The sequence below is a fragment of the Phodopus roborovskii genome, unplaced genomic scaffold (genome assembly GCF_943737965.1).
Source record: "Phodopus roborovskii unplaced genomic scaffold, PHOROB, whole genome shotgun sequence".
NCBI lineage: Eukaryota > Metazoa > Chordata > Mammalia > Rodentia > Cricetidae > Phodopus > Phodopus roborovskii.
The window spans coordinates 32905304-32930389 of NW_026126541.1; the positions used below are offsets into that span (position 1 = coordinate 32905304).

The following is a 25086-nucleotide window of genomic DNA, read 5'->3' on the forward strand; positions in this document are numbered from 1 at the left end:
AACGGAGTTTAGATACAAGGAAGGGATAATGTACAGCATCTGTTTTTCTGAGACTGGATTACTTCACCCAGTACTATATAACTGGATTACTTTCCAGTTCCATCTGTTTGCCCTCAAGTTTTATTCTTCTTTTCCAATTAATAGAATCCTACTGTGTATATGTACCACATTTTCATTATCTATTGATCAAGTGATGGATGTATAGACTGCTTCCATGAATAGAGCATCAATGAGCATGGCCAGCCAAGTCTCTCTATAGTTGGATATAGAGTCCTTTCATGGTTTCTCTTATGTGTAGATCTTGAGAGTAATCTGGAGTAATTACAGAATTCAGGAAAGTAAACTGAGACCATGGGTTGGGGTGGGGGCTCCAGAGGAGGGTTTAGTAGGACATTTGTGCTACTAATGGAGAAAAGGAAAAATAGGGCAAGTCTAACTGGTAAGAGGAAGAGGATAATGCAAAGGGAGAGAGAGAAAGGAAGAGGGGACATATGACACTAAGGATATTTGAAAAAGCCATGAGGCCCTGAGCCGTGATGGTGCACGCCTTTAGTCCCAGAACTCGGGCAGCAGAGGAGGTGGATCTTTGTGAGTTCAAGGCCAGCCTGGTCTACAAAGTGATTTCCAGGACAGACTGACTCCAAAGCTACACAGAGAAACCCTGTCTTGCTGTCTTGGAAAACAAAAAACAAAACAAAACAAAAACAAAAAAGAAAAAGAAAAAGCCATGGGAAAACATGTTATTTTATAAGCTTACTTAAACATACATATAACATATATGTGTGTGCATATATATTTACATAACTCATTTATATGGAATTATGCCACATGGGATGATAATGCTCCCCCCATAAAAGCTATACACTATGAGCTCCCCCTTGTTCAGATTACCTGTTTCTGCAGCCTGGTCTTCACCCCTTTACATATCATTCTTCCCTCTCTTCAACTGGATTCCAGGAGTTCTGCTTAGTGCTTAGCTGTGAATCTCTGCTTCTACTTCCATCAGGTACTGGGTGAGGCCTGGGCAGTCTATGGGGCCTCTGGCAATGGAACCAGTATTTATCCCTAGTGCACAAATGGGCTTTGGGTGCCCATTCCCTGTGGAGGGATACTTTCTCAGCCCAGATAAGTGGGGTGGGGATAGGTCCTGCTCCAAATGATGTGACAGACTTTGATGATCCCTCATAGGAGGCCTCACACTCCCTGGGGAGTGGATAGGGGGTGGGATGGGGGATTGGTGGGGAGAATGGGAGGATGGGAAAGAGAGGGAACTAGAATTGGTATGTAAAATAAGATTGTTTTTAATTTAAATAAAAATTCATTAAAAATAAATACATAAAATAAAGACTAATGGTCATAGAGATTAAAAAAAAAAAGCTATAGACTAACAAGAGTCACACAAGGGAAATCTCCATTCATGTTGCTGATTACGATCCAAAGGACTCCAAAACAATACAAGCTATTGTCATTGTCTTTGGTTACCTCACAGAACTTGAAGATACCACCTGCTTCTGACACAGGACTTGGAGGAATCAAACTGGTACTAACCTGGAAATTTTCTCCCTGAAGACTAGCTTTCTATTATAGGGTCAGAAGGTTCTATGCACCTGGGAGTCACAACAATAATTGCCCCCCCAAAAAAAAATTCCAAAAATGCAACAGCTGCACTTTTATCTTGAGGATGACTACAAGCTGTGTGGTTGGACTTAAAGCTAGCTCTATAGGAGGGAACTTAGGCTGCTGTGTCACTTTGACACAGTCCAAGGTCATTTGGAAACAAGGAACTTCTGCTGAGAAAATGCCTTGCTATCAGATTGGCCTACAGGCAAATCTGTGGAGGCATTTCTTAATTGATGACTGATGACTCAGCCCACTGGGGGTGTTGCCACCCTTGAGCAGACAGATGGTTCTAGGTGGTATAAAAAAGCAGCCTGAAGCAGCCATGAAGAACAAGCATTCCTCCAACGTCTCTCAATTCCTGCTCCCTTGCCTTAAATCCCTGACCCAACTTTCCCTCACCATAGACCATAAGCTGTAAACTGGAATAAACCCTTCCCTCCCCAGCTTGCTTTTGGTCTTGGTGTTTATCACAACAATAGAAGGCAAACTAAGACAGAACTCATGTCTGGTGCTATAAACCTAGCCAAGAACTTCTAGCTGGAGATGTCATAGACCTGAGCAGAGGACATACTATTGCCATTTTCCTAAATCAATCTATCTCCCAACTGCACGGTGTGTCAAATACTTGTGCCCACAGATAAGTGTAGCTCTCAGCCACCACCATAGAAGCTTCGTTGTGCAGTAGATGACGGCTACTACAGAGATCCACAACTGGTACAAATACAGAAAATTAGTGACAATAGGGTGTGCAGTCCCCAAATGATACATGCACAATATAACCCCTACATCTAAGGCTCAGGGGACATCATAGAAGAGGGGATGGAATGACTGTAAGTAGTAGGGTACCAGGTTGCCTGCTGTGAGAAGGTGTCTTCTAGATTTGACAAGGATGCTGTACTCAGAGTATCTCAATGTAGCTCCCTGCTTTCCACAATGACCACACTGTAAGAAGTACGGTTTTTCCACCTGCCGCCACTGGTTTGGTCCCATCTGCCGTGCCCCAAATAATGCACAGAGACTCTGTATTTGATATTATTCTGTTGGCCAGTTACTTGTTTCTTATAGGCTAGCTCTGTCTTAAGTATTAACCCATTTCTAATTTAAGTCTAAGGACAAGTTACTGGGGAAAAGGATTTCTATTTTTGTTTCCACAGAAAATAAAAAGCTGTGGATTCCTTCCAGACTAATGTGGTTTGAGCAAGCCAGGCCCCCTGAAATAGAGTCACTGGTGATCCAACATTCAAAACAGCTTGGACAAAGCAGCCTCGCAGACTACAACCAGGATTTCTGCGTCTTCTTAGTATTCCCCCATGATAGAGTCCTTTACCAACAGGAAGTAGTTTGGAAAGAAAACAACGCCCAAATTCCCAAATATTCTTTATAAATGTTTGTTTTCATTTAAATGGGCTTGGTTATAAATGGTTAATGATCACAACCAATATTCTTTTTAAAGGTAAAAAAGGGGATTATGATATAGATATGAATACTTTGTTTTGGAATGGATTTTCATTTATTGATACAATTTAAGGTCAATTTTGTGATGTGTATATTCTTTTGTTTAGGTATTGTGTTTTTATAGCTCATTTAGAAATGTAATGTATAATGTAGTACAGATAATAGATAATTATCTATGATAGTCAAAGTTTAGAGTTAAGTTAGTTAGGTTTTTCAAGATACACAGAGATGTATTTGAGATAGATAGACATTCTTCAAACCTTTCAAAGACCTACAAAATATGGCATTTAAAATGGTTTAGGGTTTTCGTGACAGTGAGACATAATTGCTCTTGGCAATACCACCTGCACCAGAAAGAAAGATGGAAGATGGACATCGAAGAAATGCATTATGAAGTTTGCTTTCAATATGGCAAGACTAGCCATGTGGACAAGATACTGCTCTTGTCTGGACTGTTTGATTTTGTGATGTATAAACTGGACATGCAGGATCCACAGAAAAGTGACTGCTGATTCAAGATAGACATTGCTACAGAGTTCCTACTTCATGGAAGAGTCTGCGAGACAGTATACAGGACATAGAGAAAAGTGACTGACAAATTGCCAATACAAGAAGACAGTTTAAAGTTTCCTGCTTTGCTGAAGAGTCAGCTAGACACACTATGGCCTATGGGCTGAAGATAAAAGATTACAAAAAAACTTCAGGTGACTGACAAGGTGACATGTCTCTGTCATTTCTAGAGTTTATATACTATCCTTCTATGGTCTTTAAAGGAGTTAAAGACGGATAGTTATGGTTATAGTTTTCCTTAGTTAGGATTAAAGATAAGTTACACATAGGGCTTTAAACTCACAAAGATAAAAATAGATGATGGAATATTTTCTTAAATCTTACTAAATGTTAATGGACTAAATATTGTCAACTGTGATTCTTATTTGATAACTGTTATGTTATATATTTTGCTATGTTAAGGTTAAAACCCTTGTTTTTATTTAGACAGAAAAGAGGAGATGATGGGAGATGTCATTCTGTATATGTTTCTCATACTGGTTAATAAATAAAGCACCGTTGGCCAATAGGAAAGGAAGATAGGAGGGACTAGGAGACAAGGAGGAAATAGGAAGTAGGGAGGAGGAGTCAGCATGGAGAGCCTGGAGAGAATAGAACCGCCAGCCGCCTCTCGCTAGTAAGACCACGTGGAAATACATAGAAATGAGTTAATAATTAAGACAGAGCTAGCTGATAAGAAACAAGTAACCGGGCCAACAGCATTGTATCAAATACAGAGTCTCTGTGCATTATTTGGGGCTGGCGCGGCGGTGGGACAAGACTAGGCGGCAGGCAGAAAAGCCGTACACCTTACACCACACCAGTAGACATGGATGGTGGAAATTTTTGTAAGGCCTCATCTGTAGATGAGGCAAACGATGGCTCTACACACACACACACACACACACACACACACACACAATTCCAATACTAATTATAGAAGAAGTCACAAATTTGAGGGAGGGTGTGAAGATACTGGAGGGGTTGAAGAGGGAGAGGGAGGGCTTAGATTGATGTAAGTGCAGGGTACCCATATATGGAATTCTCAAAAGTTTTTTTATTTTTTTTAAGAAGGGGAGAACAAGTAATAGAGCCCTTCATTCAGGAACTTTCCAGTTATTTTAGACATTCTAAATAATACAGTTACTATGTAGGAAAATAACAATGCTGAAAGTTGCTAATTTGAAGAAAGTTCCCTAAAGAAAGATGATGTAATGAGGTGGAGAGAAGGAAGTGACTTGAAAAATCTATGTTGCTACAAATTTGGAGCAGTCCACACTGAGACTCAAGGGTAGAGAGGAAATGTTAAATTAAATAAAAGGCAGTAAGCCAATCCAAGGAAAAATTCATTCATCTCTCTCCAGTAAAATTTTGATGCCTACTGTGTTCTGAATATGCCCCCTAAACTTGTATGGTGAAGTTTAATCACCAATGTGATAATATTAAGAGGTGAGGCCTTTAGGGGTGGCTAAGTGACAAGGTTTGTCCTCATGGAGAATGATCTCATAAAACAAAAGATGGAAGGGAGCTTTTGATTGTTTGCCAGCTGAGGACACAGCTTGTATCTCTTCTGGAGGGCACAGAAACCGGGCCTTCAGCAGACAATAGACCTGCCTATGCTTTGTTCTTGGGACTTGAGGTCTCTAGAACTGCATGGAGCAAATGTCTCCTACAAGTTGCCCTGCCCCATGTACTGTTCTAACACCCTGGAGGAACTAAGACAGTGAAGAACTTAGCAGAAGGAGTTGGAGGAATCAAAAAACCTGGGCCTCCAAGTCAGGTAGCACACATAGCATTTGTTAAGTGAGGGTCGCACTTGTCAAGGGAAATTGGGACAGGAGCATGAGGCAGACAGATGGAGAGGCTCACTGATTTCTGTGTTTTTCACTTACAGTCAAGAAATAGTGACCAAGCATCTGCATGTACACTTCCTTAAAACTATAAGTGTTACAAAGTAAAGTTTAAAGCCACAAACGATACCTTCAAATTTGTGCTGAAACAAAGATAGCTTAAACTATCTGCCTAAGCAATTACAACAGAACTTTTTTTTTTTTTTTTTTTTTTTTTTTTTTTGTGGTGTTGCACAAGGTAGTTCCTTGCTTGACACAGTCATGCACCACTCCATCTAGTCTGCCTGCAGGCTTTCATTAGTGTTTTGTTTTGCCTTTGAATTTGTAAGAAGCTAGCTTTTTAAGTGACTGGCATGTAAGTTAAACCTTATTAATAGCATTTTTCAATTCCTGCAAGATAACAGAGTTTAAAAGTATTACCAAAAGTATTGCCTTTGAAAGTCAGACCTGTGAAGAGAAAGCGCTAGGGGAGCCTTGGTGGATTCCATGGCAGGAGAGGGTGACCAAAGTAGGAGTGTGGGGAGGTAGGGGTGAGGGGAGGGGGACAAACATGCCAGGCAGACAGTGCTTAGTGAGAGGTTTTATTAGAAAGAGGGGTGGGGGGGGGTGAGAAAAGAGGCAAAGAGACCCAGAGAGAGAAGAGGGAGACAGGGAAAGTCCTGTCTGCCCTGGGGAAGGGGGGGAGAGTATAAGTGGGTGGGGTCTTTATTTTAAAGGGGTCCTTTGCATCTGCATGCAGACTATGCAACCATGGAACCCTGGGCTGACCAGAGCACTGGTCATTCTGTCAGGTAACAGGGTTAGGTCATCATAATGCCTGAATCCATATAGTACCTCCTAAATCATGGAAATATACACATTCCATCTGTCAAGCAATTTTAATATTCTAGTGAGGAGATACTATTTCTTTAGAGTGGTTGTAAATTTTAACACAAGATTATCAAGTACTGAATACCAATAATCAACCTTAACTAGTCACAAGAATAGCTGCCATTCCTCTGAGGCCTTTCAGATATGTTCTCAAAATGTATCAAACTGGTAAACATTAAATATTTATAAACATATTTTGTTTATTTACTTGCTAACTAAAAAGAAGTGGACTGATTATGAAATTTACTCTCAGTTTCCTTTTCTCTAAGCCAGTAGCTATTGCTGGCCATGAGTGTGCCTGAACAGGAAGTTGCAAAATAGAAGAAAAAAAAAAAAAAAGGCAAGTTGGCATTATTTTTCCTCTGGGTTAGATATTGTCATCGTTTAGATCTTCTCATGGTGACAGATGTAACTATTCAAGGAAGAAAAATGAAGCAATGGGGAGTGACAGGGAAATCTGCCCAGGGACTTTGGGACAGCAGGGTGATGGTCACAAAGCTGAGCTGCTAGAATCTAGACTCCCTGAAAGGCTTGTCTGTTTTGCTCCTCACTAGCAGGGATCCTACTGTGGAAAGATTACAAATGATCCAACTAGGTCTCCCTCCAGCTGGACAGGAATAACGTTAATAATCTTTATTTCTGAGCTTCAGCCCCTCTTCTGCCTGGTTCTAGGCTTACAGTAATTGTGGTGTACAAAACTGCTGAATGCTGAGAGATTTATAACTCAAAATGAAGAGAGTGAGTTCTTTTCACTAGACTTTATTTAACACAGTTCAAGAAAATATTGCATTGCATTATATCAGGAGTTGATAAACCATAGCCTGCTGCCTCCCTTGTTTTTGTAAGGACTACAAGTTATGAATGGCTTGCATATTTTTAAATAAAGTGAAATTTAAAATTTAAAGGTTGTAGAAATCTGTTTCCTTTAGTATGCAAACACATTGCCCCTGTGTTTGCTTTTGGGTCTGTTAAGCCAAAAGTGTTCATTACCTGTTTGTTTGTTTGTTTTTAAAGCTTGAAGATCCCAGGGTTGGCAGTACATGGAATTTTTGGTAAGGCAGATCTGGAGTGAGTCACAGAACTGTCACTGCTTGCATGACCTTGAGCATGATACTTAATTTCCTAAGTTTAGTCTATGAAGTGGGCATACAAATAGTATTTATCATAGAGTTAAAGATATTTAATATGCTTAATATAATATTCATTAGATAGCAAGGATGCCACACATTGTAATTATTGCTCTTATTATTATTTTACCATAAATTTATTGAGATGAAATAAAAAATAGCAAAGTTAAGTGTGGAGAGAATTTTAAGATAAATGAAAAACTGCTACAATCTACCATATTATAAAAGGGAATCATTTTAACATCCTTTAAAAGACATTCTGAATTAAACAATAACAACAAAGGCTCACTTAGAAAAATGAACTCTTTTCCTGTAATAGAAATGATAGTCAGATCTAGCTACCTAGGAGAAATGAGGCTCTGAGTCTTAGATTTAATAGATTAAAACCTTGTTCTTCAGAAATATGCTTGCTAAATTCTGCTTGGTTACTACAGTGAGAAAAGAAAATAGATTCATAGAGTAAATGGGTAATTAATTTATTGGAGAGGGATATGCAAAAAAGACTAAAGGAAAAATTTTACCAAGCTGTAAGCTTTATGTTTGTACCTAAGGTCAGACTGATAAAGTCATCAATTCTCTGTGAAAAACAAAATGAAAACTTCCCAACATTTGAGCACATGATGGTCCTTAACAACAACAACAACAAAAGCAGTTAAGATATAAAACTCATGTAAGATAAAATTGACCGATTTAATGTGCACAACGCAGTGCTTTTCGGGGAATTCAGAGTTGTTTTACCATACTGACAATCAAGTTTGGAACATTCTTATTATCATAAAAATACCTGGTACTTCCTGGGTATTGGTGGTGCATGCCTTTAAATCCCAGCACTTAGGACGCAGAGACAGGCAGATTCCTGTGAGTTTGAGGCCAGCCTGGTGTACAAAATGGGTTCCAGGACAGCTAGGGCTGTTACACAGAGAAACCCTGTCTGGAAAAGACAAACAAAACAACAACAACAACAACAACAAAAATACATGGTACTCATTAGCAGTGACTCCCCAGTCCTTAGCAATCACTACTTGTTTTCCATCTCTCTAGATTTGCCTATTGTGGACAAACTACACAAAAGAACTTGGACAGTGTGTAGTCTTTGTGTATGGCTTTATTTTTAGCGTGTTTCTGAGATCTGTTTATTTGGTATCAGGTCACCAGTATTTTGTACCTGTTTATTGCCAATTCATTTCCCCTGTCTGGACATACCACCTTGTTTGTCTGTCAGTTGGTGGGTGTTTGGGGTAATAGAACACTCAATGTATGTAACTTTTGTACCAGGCTCTTTCTTTTGGGCTCCCAAACCATGACACAGAGACTTCTTACTGGTTTTGAATGCTTGACCTTTTTGGCTAGCCTTGGGGCTTTTTACCTTTTCTTGCTTTCTTGCAGTCTGTCTGGCTGTAGGCTGCCTGGCTTCTGGCCCAGGGTGTCTCCCTCGTTCTCTCTTCTCCCTCGTGTCCTTCCTTTTTTCTTCTCTCTTAAGTCTAGATTTCTCCTATTTATTTATTTATTTATTTATTGATTGATTGATTGATTGATTGATTGATTGCCTGTCAGCCCTGCCTACCCTTTCTCCTGCCTAGCTATTGGTTGTTCAGCTTTTTATTAGACCCATCAGGTGCCTTAAACAGGCAAGGTGAAACAAATGCAGTACATCTTTACATAATTAAACAAATGCAGCATAAACAAAAGTAACACATCTTTTCACAGTTTAATATTCTGCAGCATAAACAAACATAACATATCTTTGCCTGGTTAAAATGAGATTCTACAACAAACTCTTTTTTACTCTGAGTAAAGCCTCATTTTGACACAACATTGCTTGTTAGCCATCTGTCCTAAATTATCCTCCCGAGGCTCAGAGTTGAATATGCTCAGTCTTGTTCATAAACCAATGAAATGCAACTGGTGATCACATTGTATGTAATTGGTAAGGGATTGATGTCTACTAATACTGGCACTAGATCAATACCATCTCTTACATTGTTGGGAAAATGTATTAATGTCTCAAAACTAAACAAAACAGCAACACCTGAAAACAATTGACAGGAAATTCAGCAGTAAAGCTGGAAATGCAGCAACCCCCTAGAGATTATATACATTGTACGGTATTCTTTTTATGAAACGGAAAAACAAGTAAAATTAAACTTATGTGCATGTGTATCAGGACAATACAAATATGTAAAGGAATGTGAAACAACTCCAAGCAAATTCATGATTTTAGTTAGTATTCTAGGTTGGAATAGAAGAAATGCAATTTAGTATTTTTGGGTTGGGGTGCTATCAAGGAGTTCACTATACACAATTGCAAAGGAATGTTCTCCATAGAGTAACAAGAATATTATCCACCAACAAATAAAATAAAACCGAGTTTAACTGATATCTAAGTAAATAAGGAAAACGAAAAAAATAAAACATATAAATTATTACATTGTAAAAGTTCAGATAACGATAATAGGTAATTATAAAGAGTTTCACTAGTTATCCTTCCGGTAGAAAGATTTCAATTCGTAGCATGACTCCCATAATCATTCTTTTCATTGTGAAGAAAAAGACCGGGTTTATTGAGCGTGAAGAGAAGTCAACTTGAGAAAGTCTGTCCTGAGGGAACTGCTTTGGTGAAGCCACTCGGAGCCATAACAAGTCTAGCCTCAGCCCTAGCAACAGACAGCAGCTAGCCCCAGGAGCACTCACAGCTTGGAGGCAAGAGAGCTCCTAGCATCCTAACAACACAGCGCCGCCAGGCTCAACCTCAGAGGGCACGCCCCTAGAGCTCACCTCACATCCGGGGGTGTGTCCCGTCCTCGGAGGGGCGTATCTATATCTGCATAGGGGCGTGTCTTACAGGGGGCGTAGCCGGAGGGCGGGCTGGTTCCTGAAAGTCAGGCTACGCGTCGCGTTGTGGTGGCGTCATCAGCGCCGCGCTGACAGAATCCAGTCGCAGTAGGGCGACTGTGGCAGCGTTTTCGCTGAGGGTCGGTAGGCTGCCGGTGGCATGTTACCGACTATGAACACTGTGGAGGCGGAAGAGGAGTACGCGGAGGATTGTCCTGAACTGGTCCCCATTGCGACCAACAACCAAGAAGAGGAAAATCTTGACTTCATCATTAAGATTCCAGTCACAATTATCACCGGGTATTTAGGTAATTAACAGACTCAGAAAAAGGCCGTGAACCGTGTGGTGTGCTCTCGGAGGGGGGGTCTGCCGTGTCTCCTCAGGCACCCGAGCCCCGTGGCCGAGGACGAATGTCTTCGAGGTAGGGGCTGGGGTCTCTTTCTCCTCGTTTTTTCAAAGGTTGTTTTGAAGCCCAGACTCACCTTATTGTCCCGTGGACTCTTGATAAGCTGTCTTCTTACCTTTGTGAAGCTCATCCATCTCAGTTAAGAAGGAAAATAGTAAAAATCACCTGAGTTCATTTTTCTCATCAGAAACAAAACAAAACAAAACCAACGGTAATAATAATAATAACAATAAAGATGCCCTGTATGCAAAATAGAGATCCCCTTCACAGGAACCAAACTCTTCAGTCAACAGAGGGAAGTTTCTACTGTTGTGAACTGTCCCCCCCACCCTCCTTTGAGGGCTGCTTGCAAAGCCCTGTAGGGCATCGAGTTAGAATAATATCTTTGCCTTGAAGTGTTGGGGGCACCTAGGGGGTAGCCGAAACACCGATTTATGAAGGCCAGGTGACGTGCTTATTTTTCGTGGGAAACATTTACAGATATCCTTTTAAAACAGTGCATTTAACAGAGGGCGACAACAAATGAGTGACCACACATATGAGTAAAGTGCACTCATTCCTGTGCGCTGCAAGAGACAACCTGCACTTGGCACACCTTTTACACACGATTTCCATATGATGTCTTAATCATTGGTGCCTCTCACCAGTGATTCTGTTTTTCCTTCTAGAGTCAGACCAAGAATATTCTAGGACCTAATTTTTATAAAGGAATAATGTTTTGGATTCAGAGGCTAGCTACTCCATAGACGTTGAGTGAATTTCTTGTTCGAAGGGCATGCTTCAAACTTGCCTCTTTGCCTTTCTGCGTTTTGTCTACTGGTAGGTGAAAGGAACAATGCAGGTAAGGAATGGTCTGAAGCTCTGGGATCAGGGCGAACCCTAGCAACCTCCTTGTTGCTGACTGAACCTAGGGGACAGTTTGCCACCTTTGCCATTTCTTTTTGAAATCCTGGGAACACTGTTCCTCTGGCCGCCTACTTCCCACCTATTTCTCTGGCATTTAGTTTCATTTCTGTATAGTTTCAGTTTGGATGTCCTACCGGCAACTCCAGACTTACTTGTCCAACACACTTCATACACTAACACCTCCTCAAATCCTGCTCCTGACATTCCCAATCCCTGCAGCACCAACAGTATCTCCTAACTGCTGAGGTCCTGAGTCCCTGCTCCTTCATATAACCATATGCTAGCCCTACTGATCCTTACAAAGTCTTAGTTTGATTGTGTCACACCCTTCAGCGTCTTCTGCTTGGATGAAAGTTTAGGCTCCTTAGCAGGAATTTGAGCACCTCTGTGATGTGGTTCTTGCCTACCTCGCCAGCCTATCGGATGGCCCAACACATTGAACTTATTTTACTTTTAAAATCAGTGGTTTTCAACTCTCTAATGCTGCAACCCTTTAATACAGTTCCTCATGTCATGGTAATCCCCAACCATAAAAATTATTTTTGTTGACAATTAATAGCTGTAATTTTGCTACAGGTATGAATCATAATGTAAATATCTGATATGGAGGATTGTCTTAGGCGACCCCTGTGAAAAGGTCGTTTGACTTCCAAAGGGGTTGTGACCTGTAGATTGAGAACTGCTGTCTTTAAGGTACCCCTTGGAATATTTCTCCCTGTAACTGCTCTGGCTCAATAGCCCTCTTAAGTTCTTTATAGTATTTTGTGTGTCTCCTGTTAAGTGATCAACTTTGTGACAAAAATAGCTTCCTAATTTTTATCTAAGTTTTTCACCTACCCCCTTTAACATGTAAGCTTGATAGAGACAGAGCCTTAAATTTGGTGCCTGGTAGATACTTTGAATGAATGTCAATTATATCTTGATGGCTTTTTCTTCATAACATGGTTAATTATTAAGCTCTAATAATTCGTTGGAGAAAATCTCTTACATGTATGGCTTTCAACTTTGTCATTGGCCTGTACATGTTTATATTCAGGGCCTCTTATTTTAAGAATTTCCTCATTGTTCTGTGTTCTTAAATCTGTCTCTCCTTACAAGCCACCTATTTATATTGAGCTTCTCAAAGCATTTTAAAAATAAAGTGTCATCTCTTCAAAAACTCTTAAAAGGAAAATAACCTAAAATGTTGAAAATATTAGTACCCTGATACTTCCTCACTCTCTCGTAGTTATACCCATGGGAAACTTACAGATGTATTTTAGTAGATATGTTCAAACTATGTGTAATACTTTTTAGCATTACTGCTTTTGACAGTAAAATATTAGGGGCCAATCAAAATGTTTACCTACAGAAAAATAAATGATACATTCCAGTAATTGAACTACACTGCTGTGCAGTTAAGATGATGTTAATTTTTAAATATACATATATTCCATTATGAACTTTGGAGTCTTTGGCTTACAAGATTAATGTTTTTCTTCTGCTTGAGATGAACAAACTAGGTTATTATGCCACCTGCTGGATAAAGTTAGTATAGTCTTACGAATTTCTTAACTGAATAGTCTTTAGTGTACACTTACTGTCTCTGTACCCCATTTTATAAAGTCAGTTTTATAATAATAGACTGCTTATGAATACTAAAAGTATCTTTATAGTCAACATGAATTGATAGCTAGTTCGTGGCTATTGAAATAGGTTGAATAAGTTTAGGGAAGTAACCAAGTATTCTTACTTGAGAAAAGGGCATCATGAAAGGAATCTACATATTTTTATTTTAGAAGTAATATTTCTTTTTTTTTTTTATTTGTTTTTCCAGACAGGGTTTCTCTGTGTAGCTTTGTAGATCAGGCTGGCCTCGAACTCACAGAGATCTGCTTGCCTCTGCCTCTCAGATGCTGGGATTAAAGGCGTGTACCACCACCGCCTGCCATGAAATGACATTTCTTAGAAACCATAATTCATCAATTCTTTTATTTTAGATTTTTAGATGCCCTTTATTGCTGTATTTTAAGTTATGATGAAGACATTTTTGTCAACTTATTCAATTTGTAAGATTATCTGTAATTATTTATGAAATGCACATAAGGAATAATATAGTTTTCAAAGGTTTTTCTAATCTCTTCTGTATAGTCCTCTGTACTATCACTAAGTGTGTTTTGAGAATTAGTCTTTGAATTTTGTTGCTTTAATGTGTTTTATAGGTGCTGGAAAGACAACACTTCTGAACTACATTTTGACTGAACAACATAATAGAAAAATAGCAGTTATTTTAAATGAATTTGGAGAAGGTAAGTAAAGTTCAATAACTGTCATATTGCAATAATATTTGAGACCCTTTTCCCACTGGTGAATTGATGATATTCTGTTCTTAAAATTAGATTGGTTGGTATTATAATACGAGGTCACTATGAGTAGTTTCAGAAAATTAGGATTAATTTTTATTAAGCTAGTCTAGAGTACAAGCTCCATGCCTCAGCCAGGTGAGACCCAACTCCCAAAAGTTTGATCTCCACATACAGTCCACCCACTTCAAAGACAAGCCCCTCCCCATACATAATAAGTAAAGCACATCTAAAGAGACTGATAGATTGGTTGTGGTGCAAGGGTTCTTGTATGCTAAGAAAATTCTTTCTCTCTCAGCTATGCTTTTAGCCATTAAAAACTGGAAGATTCTATAAGTCTTTTTCTATCTTTTTATTAATAGATATTTTGTTGTACACTGGTTATATTCATCATTTCTTACTGTTTTTCTTCATTTTGTATAGTTTTTATGGTTTTGCCCTTTGCAACATCCTCAGTACTTTTTAATATTTTATATAGCCTAGTATTATGTGATATTCTATCATCACCCAACTAAAATATGAACAGAAAATACATAAATGAAAATCTTTTTTTCTTTTGCTATTTAACAACTTTCCCTGGCATTGGTATTGTATTTAAAACATCTAAAATCATTCTTATGATAAACATCTCATGTGTACTTATTTCCCAGGTAAGCCTTACTAAGAGACTTTTTTTATTTGAGTAAAAGTTTAATTTTTAAAGGACTACATGATATTTTGGCTAAAATCCTTTGTGAAAATGAAGTAGGGTTTTAATGTATATTTAGAATCCTGAGCAACTTTTAATAGAAACTACCGACTTAGTAAGGAATTAAAAGGTAAACAGTCTCATGAGAGGTTGAAGAACATACAAAACCCAGTATACTTAGAAAGTTTATAATGAATGAGAAGAAAAAAAATGTCTTCAGGGTAGCTCCTCTATTAATAAATGGAGTTGGACAACTAAGAGTTAGGAGGAGGAAGTAGATGTGTTTATTAATTTTGGATTTTTCTTTTTATTAACTTAAATTATTTACTTAATATTTTATAAATATTTTATGTATACAAATACATATATAAAGTGTTTTGCTTATGTGTATCTTTCTATACCACATGAATGCCTGTGACAGAGAGGAGCGTGTTGGATCTCCTGGAACTGGAACTATAGCCAGTTGTGAGCTCCCATATGGGTTCTGAGAATCAAATTTATGTCTTCTGCAAGAGCAATGAGTGTTCTTAACCTGTAAGCCATCTCTTCAGCCCCTCTTCATTAAATTTTTAAAATTAGCTAGGCCTGGTGCACACCTTTAATCCTGGCAGAGGCAGGTAGATTGTGAGCTCTAGACTAGCCTGGTCTATAGAACAAGTTCAGGATAGGCTCCAAAGCTACACAGAGAAACCCTGTCTCAAAAAACAAAAGAAAAGGAAAGAAAAACAAAATGTGTGTGTGTGTGTGTGTGTGTGTGTGTGTGTGTGTGTGTGTGTGTACCTTGAATCCCTAGGAGCTGGAGTTATAGGTGTTTTGTTAGCTCTTCAGTGGGCACTGTGGGTACTGGGAGGTTTGTGCAAGAGGCTCTTAACCCATCTTTATACATTTTTGGGATAAGGTCTCACTGTGTAGCCCAGGCGGATCTGGAACTTGCTTTGGAGCCCAGTTGTATCTTAAACTCGAGATCCTTCTGTCTCAGACTAGAATGTTGGGATTATAGGTGTACACCATGCCTGGCTCTATTTAAATCTTACAGAAAGAAAAGTTAAAAACATCTAGAGTACCTTAATTTATTTTATTTTATTTATTTATTTTTGAGGCAGGGTTTCTCTGTGGCTTTGGAAGCTGTCCTGGAACTAGCTCTTGTAGACCAGGTTGGTCTTGAACTCACAGAGATCTGCCTACCTCAGCTTCCCGAGTGCTGGGATTAAAGGCGTGTACCACCAACTCCCGGCCATAATTTAAATATTTACTGTATTAAATATTGACTTTAGGTTTTACTTTAGTTGTTCAAAAAAAGAGAGATTCTGGCTTCTATCACAGAAGAGTCCTCAGTATACTTTTTGAGACTTTTAAGCTGTTAATAGAATTTGAAGTTTTATTGATTGATTCAGAGTTATGAGAGAATACATGTTCTAAGCTATAGTTTCTGTATTGGAATCTACTCTGTTTCTGAATCTACTCTGTTTTGCAATCTAAAGACTGCTTGTTCCTGTTTCTAGGGAGTGCAGTAGAGAAATCCTTATCTATCAGTCAAGGTGGAGAACTCTATGAAGAGTGGCTGGAACTTAGAAACGGTTGCCTTTGCTGTTCTGTGAAGTAAGGAGTGGGTTTACTATGTGCTTGTTGGCTGACTTAAGATGCTTGTTGATTATATTTTCAGCTTTGGTTTTCCTGTGTAGTTTAATTGAATTTACCTGCATAGCTTGTACCATTGCATTTTTTGGATAGGATATATATTTGTTAGATTGTGTTTTCTTTAAATGTTTCTTGCTATTATTTTCTATTTGTTCCAGTGTTCTTATTCTTAAATTTAATTTTTTAGAAATTATTTTTCAGTATCTTATTTCATATGTAAAACAAGATTATTCTGAATTTAATGTGCCATTACTCTTATTTTCAAATATTCAACCTCTTCTTTTAAAAAAATTGTATTTTGTATGTATTGGTGTTTTATCTGCATGTATGCCTGTGTACTACATTCATGCATGGTGCCCACAGAATCCAGAGAGGGCACTGAGTACCTTGAAACTGGAGTTGCAGACATTTGTAAGCTATCATGTGGATGCTGTGAATTGAACTCTGTTCCTATGAAAAATCAACAATTGCTCTTTACCCACTGAGCCATCCCTCAAGCCCCTAAGTATTCAATCTTTAAAATAAAAAATAAATGACTGTCATAAAAGAGAATAATCATGGGTTGGGAATGTGTGTGGGTAAAGTGCTTTCTACACAAGCTTGAGGACCTGAGTTTAAGACCCAAGTACCAACCTGAAATGTAAGGTGTGGCAGTGTGAGTTTATAATCCCAGTGCTGAGTAGGCAGGGAGAATGGTAGATCTCTAGAGCTCCATTGTCCAGGCAGTAAGTGAGAGATCCTGTAATAAAGAAAAAAAAAAAAAAAAAAAGGTGGAAAGTTATTGAGAAAGATACCCAACATTGATATCTGTCCTCTTTGTACACACGTGCATATACATATCACCACACATGCCCACACATACAAACACGTAAGAAAGAGGGAAGACTCAGCTAAGTCTGGTAATACAGATTTGTAATTCTAGCTACTTGAGAGGCTGATGCAGGAGCCTCTTAACATCTACTTGGACTACCAAGTGAATCAAAGCTAGCCTGAGGAACTTAATGAGATATTGTCTCAAAATAAAAGAAAAAAGAGAACTGGGAATATAACTCAGTAGTAGCATGCTTATTTAGCATATTTGTGGCTCTGTGTTCAAATTCCAGTATCAACAAATAAACACACAAAGAAACAGAGAAAGAACCTTATATTAGGTCACTACTTAAGTTTCCATGGGCAGTGTCCTTTTAGTTTACTAAGGCACCATCTGTCCTAGAAGAGTACCTGACAGCAACTCAGATAAATTATCTGATAAAATAAATGCTTGGCTAAGTTATTATAATTACTATATGTGCTGTTGATTTTCTATATTATAGTGAACTAAGTTTCTCCTGCATTACTTACAATCATAAATGTTTGACACTGAGTAATACCTTTTGCAAAGAGGAAGTGGTCATAACCAAAGGCACCACATTCAATATTTACCTTAACTTTTGCTACTATAAGGATAAAAAAACAGATAATAAAAGCCTGTAATCCCAGCATTTGGGAAGTGGAAGCAGGACGATTTACAATTCCAGGCAAGGTTGTGCTGTATAGTGAGAGGCTTCTCACATCCCCAAGGAAATTATACTGCACCCTAATTCAGACTACAGTTAAAAGGTATGCAGTGACAGTGTTCCTTTCATTTCATATTGAACTACTGTAGACAATAAATTTCATCATTTATACTGGTTTTCTTTTATAAAGCTGCAAAATAAAATACTGACTTTTATTAGGTAACATCCCCCTTTGCTTTTAGTTTTAATAAAACAATGAACTTATTACACATCATTTTTCTGTATTTGCACCTGTTTTCTTCTTATTATTAAATATTGGACATTTTATTAGAAGCTTAAGAAGGAGTTAATATTTGTATGTACCAGAAAACATTTTTGTGTTGTTATTGTTTTAAAATGTTTAGATAATCAGTTATTACTATGTTTTTGGTATTCTCAGAGACAATGGCCTTAGAGCTATAGAGAATCTGATGCAAAAGAAGGGGAAATTTGATTACATACTCTTAGAGACCACCGGACTAGCAGATCCTGGTAAGAAATGACATTATTAGTAACCAGCATGTAGTTCTTTTTACCTTAGAGAAATAGTTAAAATGGGATTAAAGCCTTATTAAAGCCTTATGCATCCATGTATGTATACATGTTCCAATGTGTGTGGGCTTTCTACCTGGGATATTGATGATGTAGGGTTTCTCAGTGAACTAAGAACTGAACTTGTCACTTTTGCTGCTCTGGCTATCCAGCTTGCTTCAGGAATTCCCTGTCTCCAGCTTGTCTTTATTTACTTCCCCTTGTTGGAATTGCAAGTGGGCGGCCATGCCTACCTAGCTTTTATGTGGACATTTTGGGTCTGGTCATAACTCTTGCACAGGAAGTGCTTTTCCTGCTGAGCCATTTCACCAGACCTAAGGCTTTACTCTGGATTTTTTTTATTATTGTTCAAAGGAAGAGAAAGTCTGGCTTTGCGTCATGTAAGAGTCGTCACTGTACTTATTGAGGCATTTAAGCTGTTAATAGAATTTGAAGTTAATTGTATTAATTAATGTAGAGTTATTGTAGGAATAAGTTATTTGTGTGTGTGTGTGTGTGTGTGTGTGTGTGTGTGTGTGTGTATTGGGAAAAATTCATGGATGCTTGGGAAGACTTATTTATTAAGGGATGAGGTAGGGATACAGTGGGAAGCAACACCCTTGCCTCTTGTCCACCCTTGTCCACCAGGAAAAGATGGAGAAAGCTCCTGACCAGGTCACCAAATGGTGCAACAGGAAGTCTTTCATGTCTAAGCCAGAGAGAGAGAGAGAGAGAGAGAGAGAGAGAGAGAGAGAGAGAGGGGGAGGGAGGGGGAGGAAGAGAGAGAGAGACAGAGGGAGGGAGAGAGAGAGAGTGCACCCCCTACCAGTTTGTATCCGAGAAAACCATGCCCATATGGCTAGTCACCCTAAATGCCATTGGCTAATTGGATTGAGCTCCCACAACATGTGTGTTTGTATGAGTATGTACAGGTGCCCAAAGAAACCAGAAATGGGTGTCAGATCCAGATCCCCAGGAACTGGAGTTACAGGTGCTTGTGAGCTACCTGGCATGGGTGCTCTTGAGATTGGGTAGGGCATCATTGGTCATTAAGGATTAGGCTGGGGGGGGGGGGAAGGGTGGCTGGAGAGATGGCTCAGCAGTTAAGAGTACTGGCTGCTCTTCCAGAGGACCAGGGTCAGTCCCAGAGCTCACATGGCAGCTCACAACCATCTGTAACTCCAGTTTTAGGGATCAGTGCCTTCCTCTAGCCTATTTGAACCCAAGACATGTGTATCTGGTGCAGATACATATGCATGCAAAACACGCATGTACATACATTTCTTAAAAATAATTAGTCCCCTGATGTTTGCATAATACATCAAAAGTCACTGGGGTCAGGCCCCAAATTGTTGTGGTCTGGTAAAAAAATGTGGGAATTCATTTCTATTTTTAGCTGTGTTTTTTCTACACTTTATTTAAGGACATTTTCATTTTTTTTAATTAATGTGAATACTTTTTTCCTATCAAAATATATGGTTTTATACCGAGACCAATGAATTTTATTTTGTTCTTTTAACTAGTCTAATTTTCTCTTAAAAATTATGTTAATTTGTTTATATATTTGTTTACAAGGGAAGGGGTTTAGAGGGTGAAGGAGGGAGAGGGAGAGAAAATGAATGAATATGGATAAATGACAATGAATATGAGTGTGCATGCTGTGGTACACGTGTGGAGTTCATGGGACAGTCTGTGGGAGTTGACTCTCTCTCTTCACCATGTGGGTCCTGGGATTAGATACCAAAGTACCAGGTTTGGCCTGTTGAGCCGTCTCTCTTGCTTCTAATTTTCTTTGTACTGTTTTTGAGTACCTTAGCCCTCTTTTAATTGTTCTGATTTATCTTCTGCAGTTATGTTTACTTATGTTTTACTTATAATCTTATGTTTTCCTTATGTCAATAATTCCCCTCATACTGTTTTCTGTTCCTTACTATTATAAATTAATTTATTGATTAAGCAACGATGCTATTAAATTCATTCCAAATTTATTTTATTAGTGATACAAAGCCTGTTATATTATTCTGCTCTCTCTTTCTCTCTTTGCCTTCAAGCTTGTTTTTGTTTTCTGTTGCTTTCAGATTTTTTTTTTTTTGTTATGAAGAGCTACTTCACAGTTTTATTTAATTTCTTGGATTATGTTTCCTTGCAAAATGAATCTTTTGCCATTTGTTGACCTATTAAATTACTCCATTCTTTTTCCCTTCCTGGCATTTATCTGTATTTGTTTTCCTCTGCTAAAATCACATGTGTGCTTTTATGCCTGTTGTGGGAAAATCAGAGGATTCTTTTTTTTTTAACCTGTGTTCATTGATGAATTTCTTTTAATATCTTCAGTATCTTACTCGTGTGTGTGTGTGTGTGTGTGTGTGTGTGTGTGTGTGTGTGTGTGTGTGTGTTTTGTGCCCCAGTTTGAAAGCTGGGAATTATTGGGACACATGAAGAGGAAAGCTAATGGAAATGGGTGACCAGACAGATATGAAATAAAGTGGCTTTTAGCTTCTGCCCTCAAATATCCATTATGACTGTCTTGGGTTTGTTCCACACACCTAGTAGTACATAGATAGTCCTTCATGCTGTGGGGCATCATTAGACTTCAAGCTCTTGTTCCTATTGCTTTTAATCCTACAAAGCAAATTCCCCTGACATAGAAGTGATTACAATTTTTTATTTTTGAAATGTTTGTTGTTATCATGGACACTTCCCCTTTATTGCTTTCCAGTTAGTCCTACATCTTGTATTTTGGGGAGATAGTAGTAGAATTTTGTAAACTATTCTTCTGAAACCTCCTTTGGGGTGTGGAAATTGAATTAGGAAAGACCATAGTAACTCACTGTCTTAGCCAGTGTTCTGTTGCTGTGAAGAGATACTGTAGCCACAGCAACTCTAACAAATGAAAGCATTTAAGGGGGCTTGCTCACAGTTTCAGAGCAAGGGAGTGTGGCAACACACAGGCAGGCATGGTAGCTGAGAGTTTTATGTCTAGATCTGAAGCAGCAGGAAGAAATAGACACTGGACCTGACCTGAGCATTTAAAACCCCCAAAACTACCCACAGTGACATACTTCCTCCAACAAGGCCGCACATACTAGTCCCTGTCAAGTAGCACATTCCCTAATAACCAAGCATTCAAGTATGTGAGCCTGTGGGGCCGTTGGTATTCAAACCACCACCTTCACCCAGAACTTTGTTTCCAGTTTTGACTATTACACTTCTCTATTTGTGGTTAGGGAACTGATCTTTTCTTATTATTTGGTTGTTCTGATAAAATTTTGGTATTTACATTTTTTTCTAAAATTTTCTTTCATCAGAATTTGAAGAAGGGAGATCCAGTAATGTAGTTCAGAATTTCTCAGCTTTGACACAAATGATGTTTTGGATGGCATCTTCTGTGAGGGGTGCTGTCTTGCTTGTTATAGAATGTTTAACAGCATCCTTGGTTCTGCCTACCAGTAGCATATTCCTAGGAGCAACTAAAATTAACTTTAGGCATTGCCTAATATTCTCTGGGGAGAAGAGTCACCTACTCCACTCCCCCATCTTTGCTATTCCTAAGCACCCACATCTATAGTTCAGATAGTTCTTTCTTGTGCATCTTGTAAGGATTCTATCAGATGTAAATGATGTTTAGAATATTAGCCGTAATATACATTTACAATTCGTCCTCATAAGAAGTAAGACTTAAAGCCATTTATTTGACTAAAAAGCAGCCAGGTTTTAGAGTTATTTGGCTAAGTAAAGAAATTAGTACTTTTTTGTATCTTATTGTTCGGTGTCATGGTGCAGTAAATTTACTCTTTTCTCCTTTATTAATTAAAACAGTGTTTTTAGTTAAGAAAGTGGAAATAATTCTTAATGGCAATTCAGTTGTTTGTCGCTTAGGAGACTGACACTCTCCGGTTCTTCGCTAAATAATTGTCATGGTAAAGTAATTTCCTTGAAGAGGACAGACATTGATTCTGCTCCTGTTACTCACACAAATCCTATTTCAGTCAAATTGGAAAACTATTAAGTTTTTGGGAAAAAATCAATAGGTATCAGGAAACCATTAGATCTTGTGGCCCTTGCTATGTCTTGCATGAGTAATCACTGTAAACAGCTGGCAGGTGTTTCACTGTTGACACAGAGTGATGTTTACTAGGACCACATCTTGTCAGAGGGGGTAGACAGCTTTAGACAGTAGGATGGGTTCAGTTATCCTTGTTTGCCCCGATGCTCATTCTTTTAGACAGCACCATCACTAACTGGGACAGTGATGCTTTGAAAAATCAAATGCTTTCCCTTGCTGTCAATTTCCTTTTCTTGTATTGCTACACACTAATCAGAATGTGTGGTTTTGTGCTAAATCAGTTCCTGTCAAAAACAAATTTTAATTTCTTTCTTAGACATATTTTTTCTTCAGGTGCAAATTTTGTGCCTGGTACTAAGTAATGTATAGTACCACCAGAGACCTTGTAATTTTTCTTGTTCTTTTTCTTCTATAAAGATTACAAGTGGATTTGTTTTAGCAAGTGTTTTATTTGCTTTTCCTTAGGAGGAATTTATTATTTGTGAACTGTATGATAATCATATTTAGGAAATGAGAAAACTCATCCAATGTATACTCAATGTATCCAAATTGTTTCACAGTATTTATTGGTAAATTATTTTGGCATCAATAGAAGCATGATGTTTGATGAGTGCTAAGATTTATTGTTTTGAGAAAAAGGGAGAGGAATAGGATGACTGCAGATCTTGAAAAGTCCTATCATTGTAATCCTCATAAAAAGATTGAAGTGTAAGTTTAGTTTGTATATGTGTTTAGCAGCTAATTCCACTGGTGAAAAATAAGACTGGTAAAATCATGTTTTGCAATTTGAAGAAATACTTTCTTTGATGAATATTATTATATTATATATTTTCAGGTGCAGTGGCTTCTATGTTTTGGGTTGATGCTGAGTTAGGGAGTGATATTTATCTTGATGGTAAGTTAAAATATTTCTTGTGTTTTTAGTAAGGTTTATTTAATGGTTGATCTCATTTTTTTTATATTGCAGTTTTAATTCCTACACCATTATTCTTTTAAAAATTATTTAATTTTTGATGAGTCAAGTTTTTGTTGATAGGGATTCTAAAGTCCTAGTCAGTGATAAAACTGCATTTTTAGGGATTGTTCTCAGCTCCGATTCAGGACTCGGACTCAGGCTTTCCTTTCAACATTCTCTGTAGATTGCCTGAGTCCTCTGTTGCCATGGTGCACTTAGTACAAAGGTAGTGCTTTGTAGCTAAGATAATTTACCTGCTTTCATTTCTCTTTGCAGATGAGAATTCAGAATGCTGTACACATACATACACTACTTAACTCTTCTTGTCAGTCTATATAAATGTATAAGCTTGATACCACTTTCTTAGTGTAGCAGCTATATTCACTTTCCCCTGTCATTTCTCTTTTCTTCTCATTACATTTCTTGAAACCGGTCATGTAGACTATAGGGTAAGAATCATTGAAGCTGGGTTTCCTTGGGCAGTAGTGTATATACATACGTGTGTGTGTGTGTGTCATATAGCTTATTGAATTTCATAGACATCACATTCTGCTGTTATATTTTTACAGTTTGACATAAATTCAGAAATTGCTGAACTGATTGATCTTTTGAGAATTTAAGTATTTGCTATGTAAAACAGTTTTGTGAATTAGGTGTATTAGCAGAGGTTAGGAATATGATGTCCTAAGATGTTTCAGATTGCTGGGCAGTGGTAGTGCTTGCCTTTAATCCCAGCACTCAAGAGGCAGAGACAGGCATATCATTGTGAGTTTAAGGCTAGCCTGGTCTACAAAGTGAATTCCAGGACAGGCTCCAAAGCTACGGAGAAACTCTGTCTAGAAAAATCAGGAAAAAAAAAAAGTCTCAAATTCTTTAAACATTAAATATTTAGAAAAGCCTCATTTTGACTGTGAAAATAAAAATAACCTGTCTTGCATTAATTTCTCTTATTTCATTATATATTATGATATTATGGAATGTATCTTTATTTAGACTTTTAAGCTTTTAAACACCAAAGAAGTTTTATTTTATTGTTGTCTTAATTTTTAAATATTATTTTTTTAAAATTTTCTCATTGTTTAGAAACAGAGCTAGTATTTCAATATATATTTGAAACATATTTGCTTATTCCTGAGAATAAGTAAATTTGCTGCATTGGTAAGAGAAAAAAATACTTCATTGAAATGAACTGAAGGATGTTTTAATTTTCCTTCTCAAGTATAGTTGCATAAAGCTGATAACTTTAAAGAGTGACTAACTTGTTTATTTTTTTTATAGGTATCATAACTGTTGTAGATTCAAAATATGGATTAAAAGTAAGTTGAGCAAATATAACTTGCTGATTGTCAAGGAGTAAGAATGGAGGGGTTGGTGTATTATTTTCTGTTTCTGTTAAACTCTTTTTTTTTTTTTTTTTTTTTTTTTGAGACATGGTTTCTCTGTGTCTTTGGAGGCTGTCTTGGAACTAGCTCTTGTAGACCAGGCTGGTCTTGAACTCAAAGATACCCACCTGTCTCTGCCTCCTTAGTGCTGGGATTAAAGGCATGTGCTACCACCCACCAGCCTGTTAAGCTTTTCTTAACAAAAACTATTTTTCAAAATAATAGCCTTTAATCCTAGCATGGGGGTGGGGTGTGGGGTATGGGGTGGAAGGGCTCATAGAGGCAGGCAGATCTCTGTGAGTTCAAGGCCAGGCTGGTCTACAAAGCTACACA

The 25086-nt window shown here is 38.0% G+C and overlaps 1 protein-coding gene across 2 annotated transcripts in view; it reads left to right on the forward strand.

The window, feature by feature from the left end:
- Nucleotides 1–10368: 10368 nt before the first annotated feature.
- Nucleotides 10369–25086, forward strand: part of LOC127233304 (COBW domain-containing protein 1) — a 45128-nt gene continuing 30410 nt past the window's right edge. The window contains exons 1-6 of one of the 2 annotated variants that reach the window (XM_051199728.1): nt 10369–10611; nt 13818–13904; nt 16149–16245; nt 18220–18311; nt 23252–23311; nt 24650–24687. In XM_051199728.1, coding sequence (XP_051055685.1) covers nt 10464–10611; nt 13818–13904; nt 16149–16245; nt 18220–18311; nt 23252–23311; nt 24650–24687 — 522 coding nt within the window. In that variant the 5' untranslated portion in view covers nt 10369–10463. Of the gene's footprint in view, nt 10612–10652; nt 10726–13817; nt 13905–16148; nt 16246–18219; nt 18312–23251; nt 23312–24649; nt 24688–25086 lie in introns of those variants that run through there. The other variant, XM_051199729.1, reaches the window with a different exon arrangement.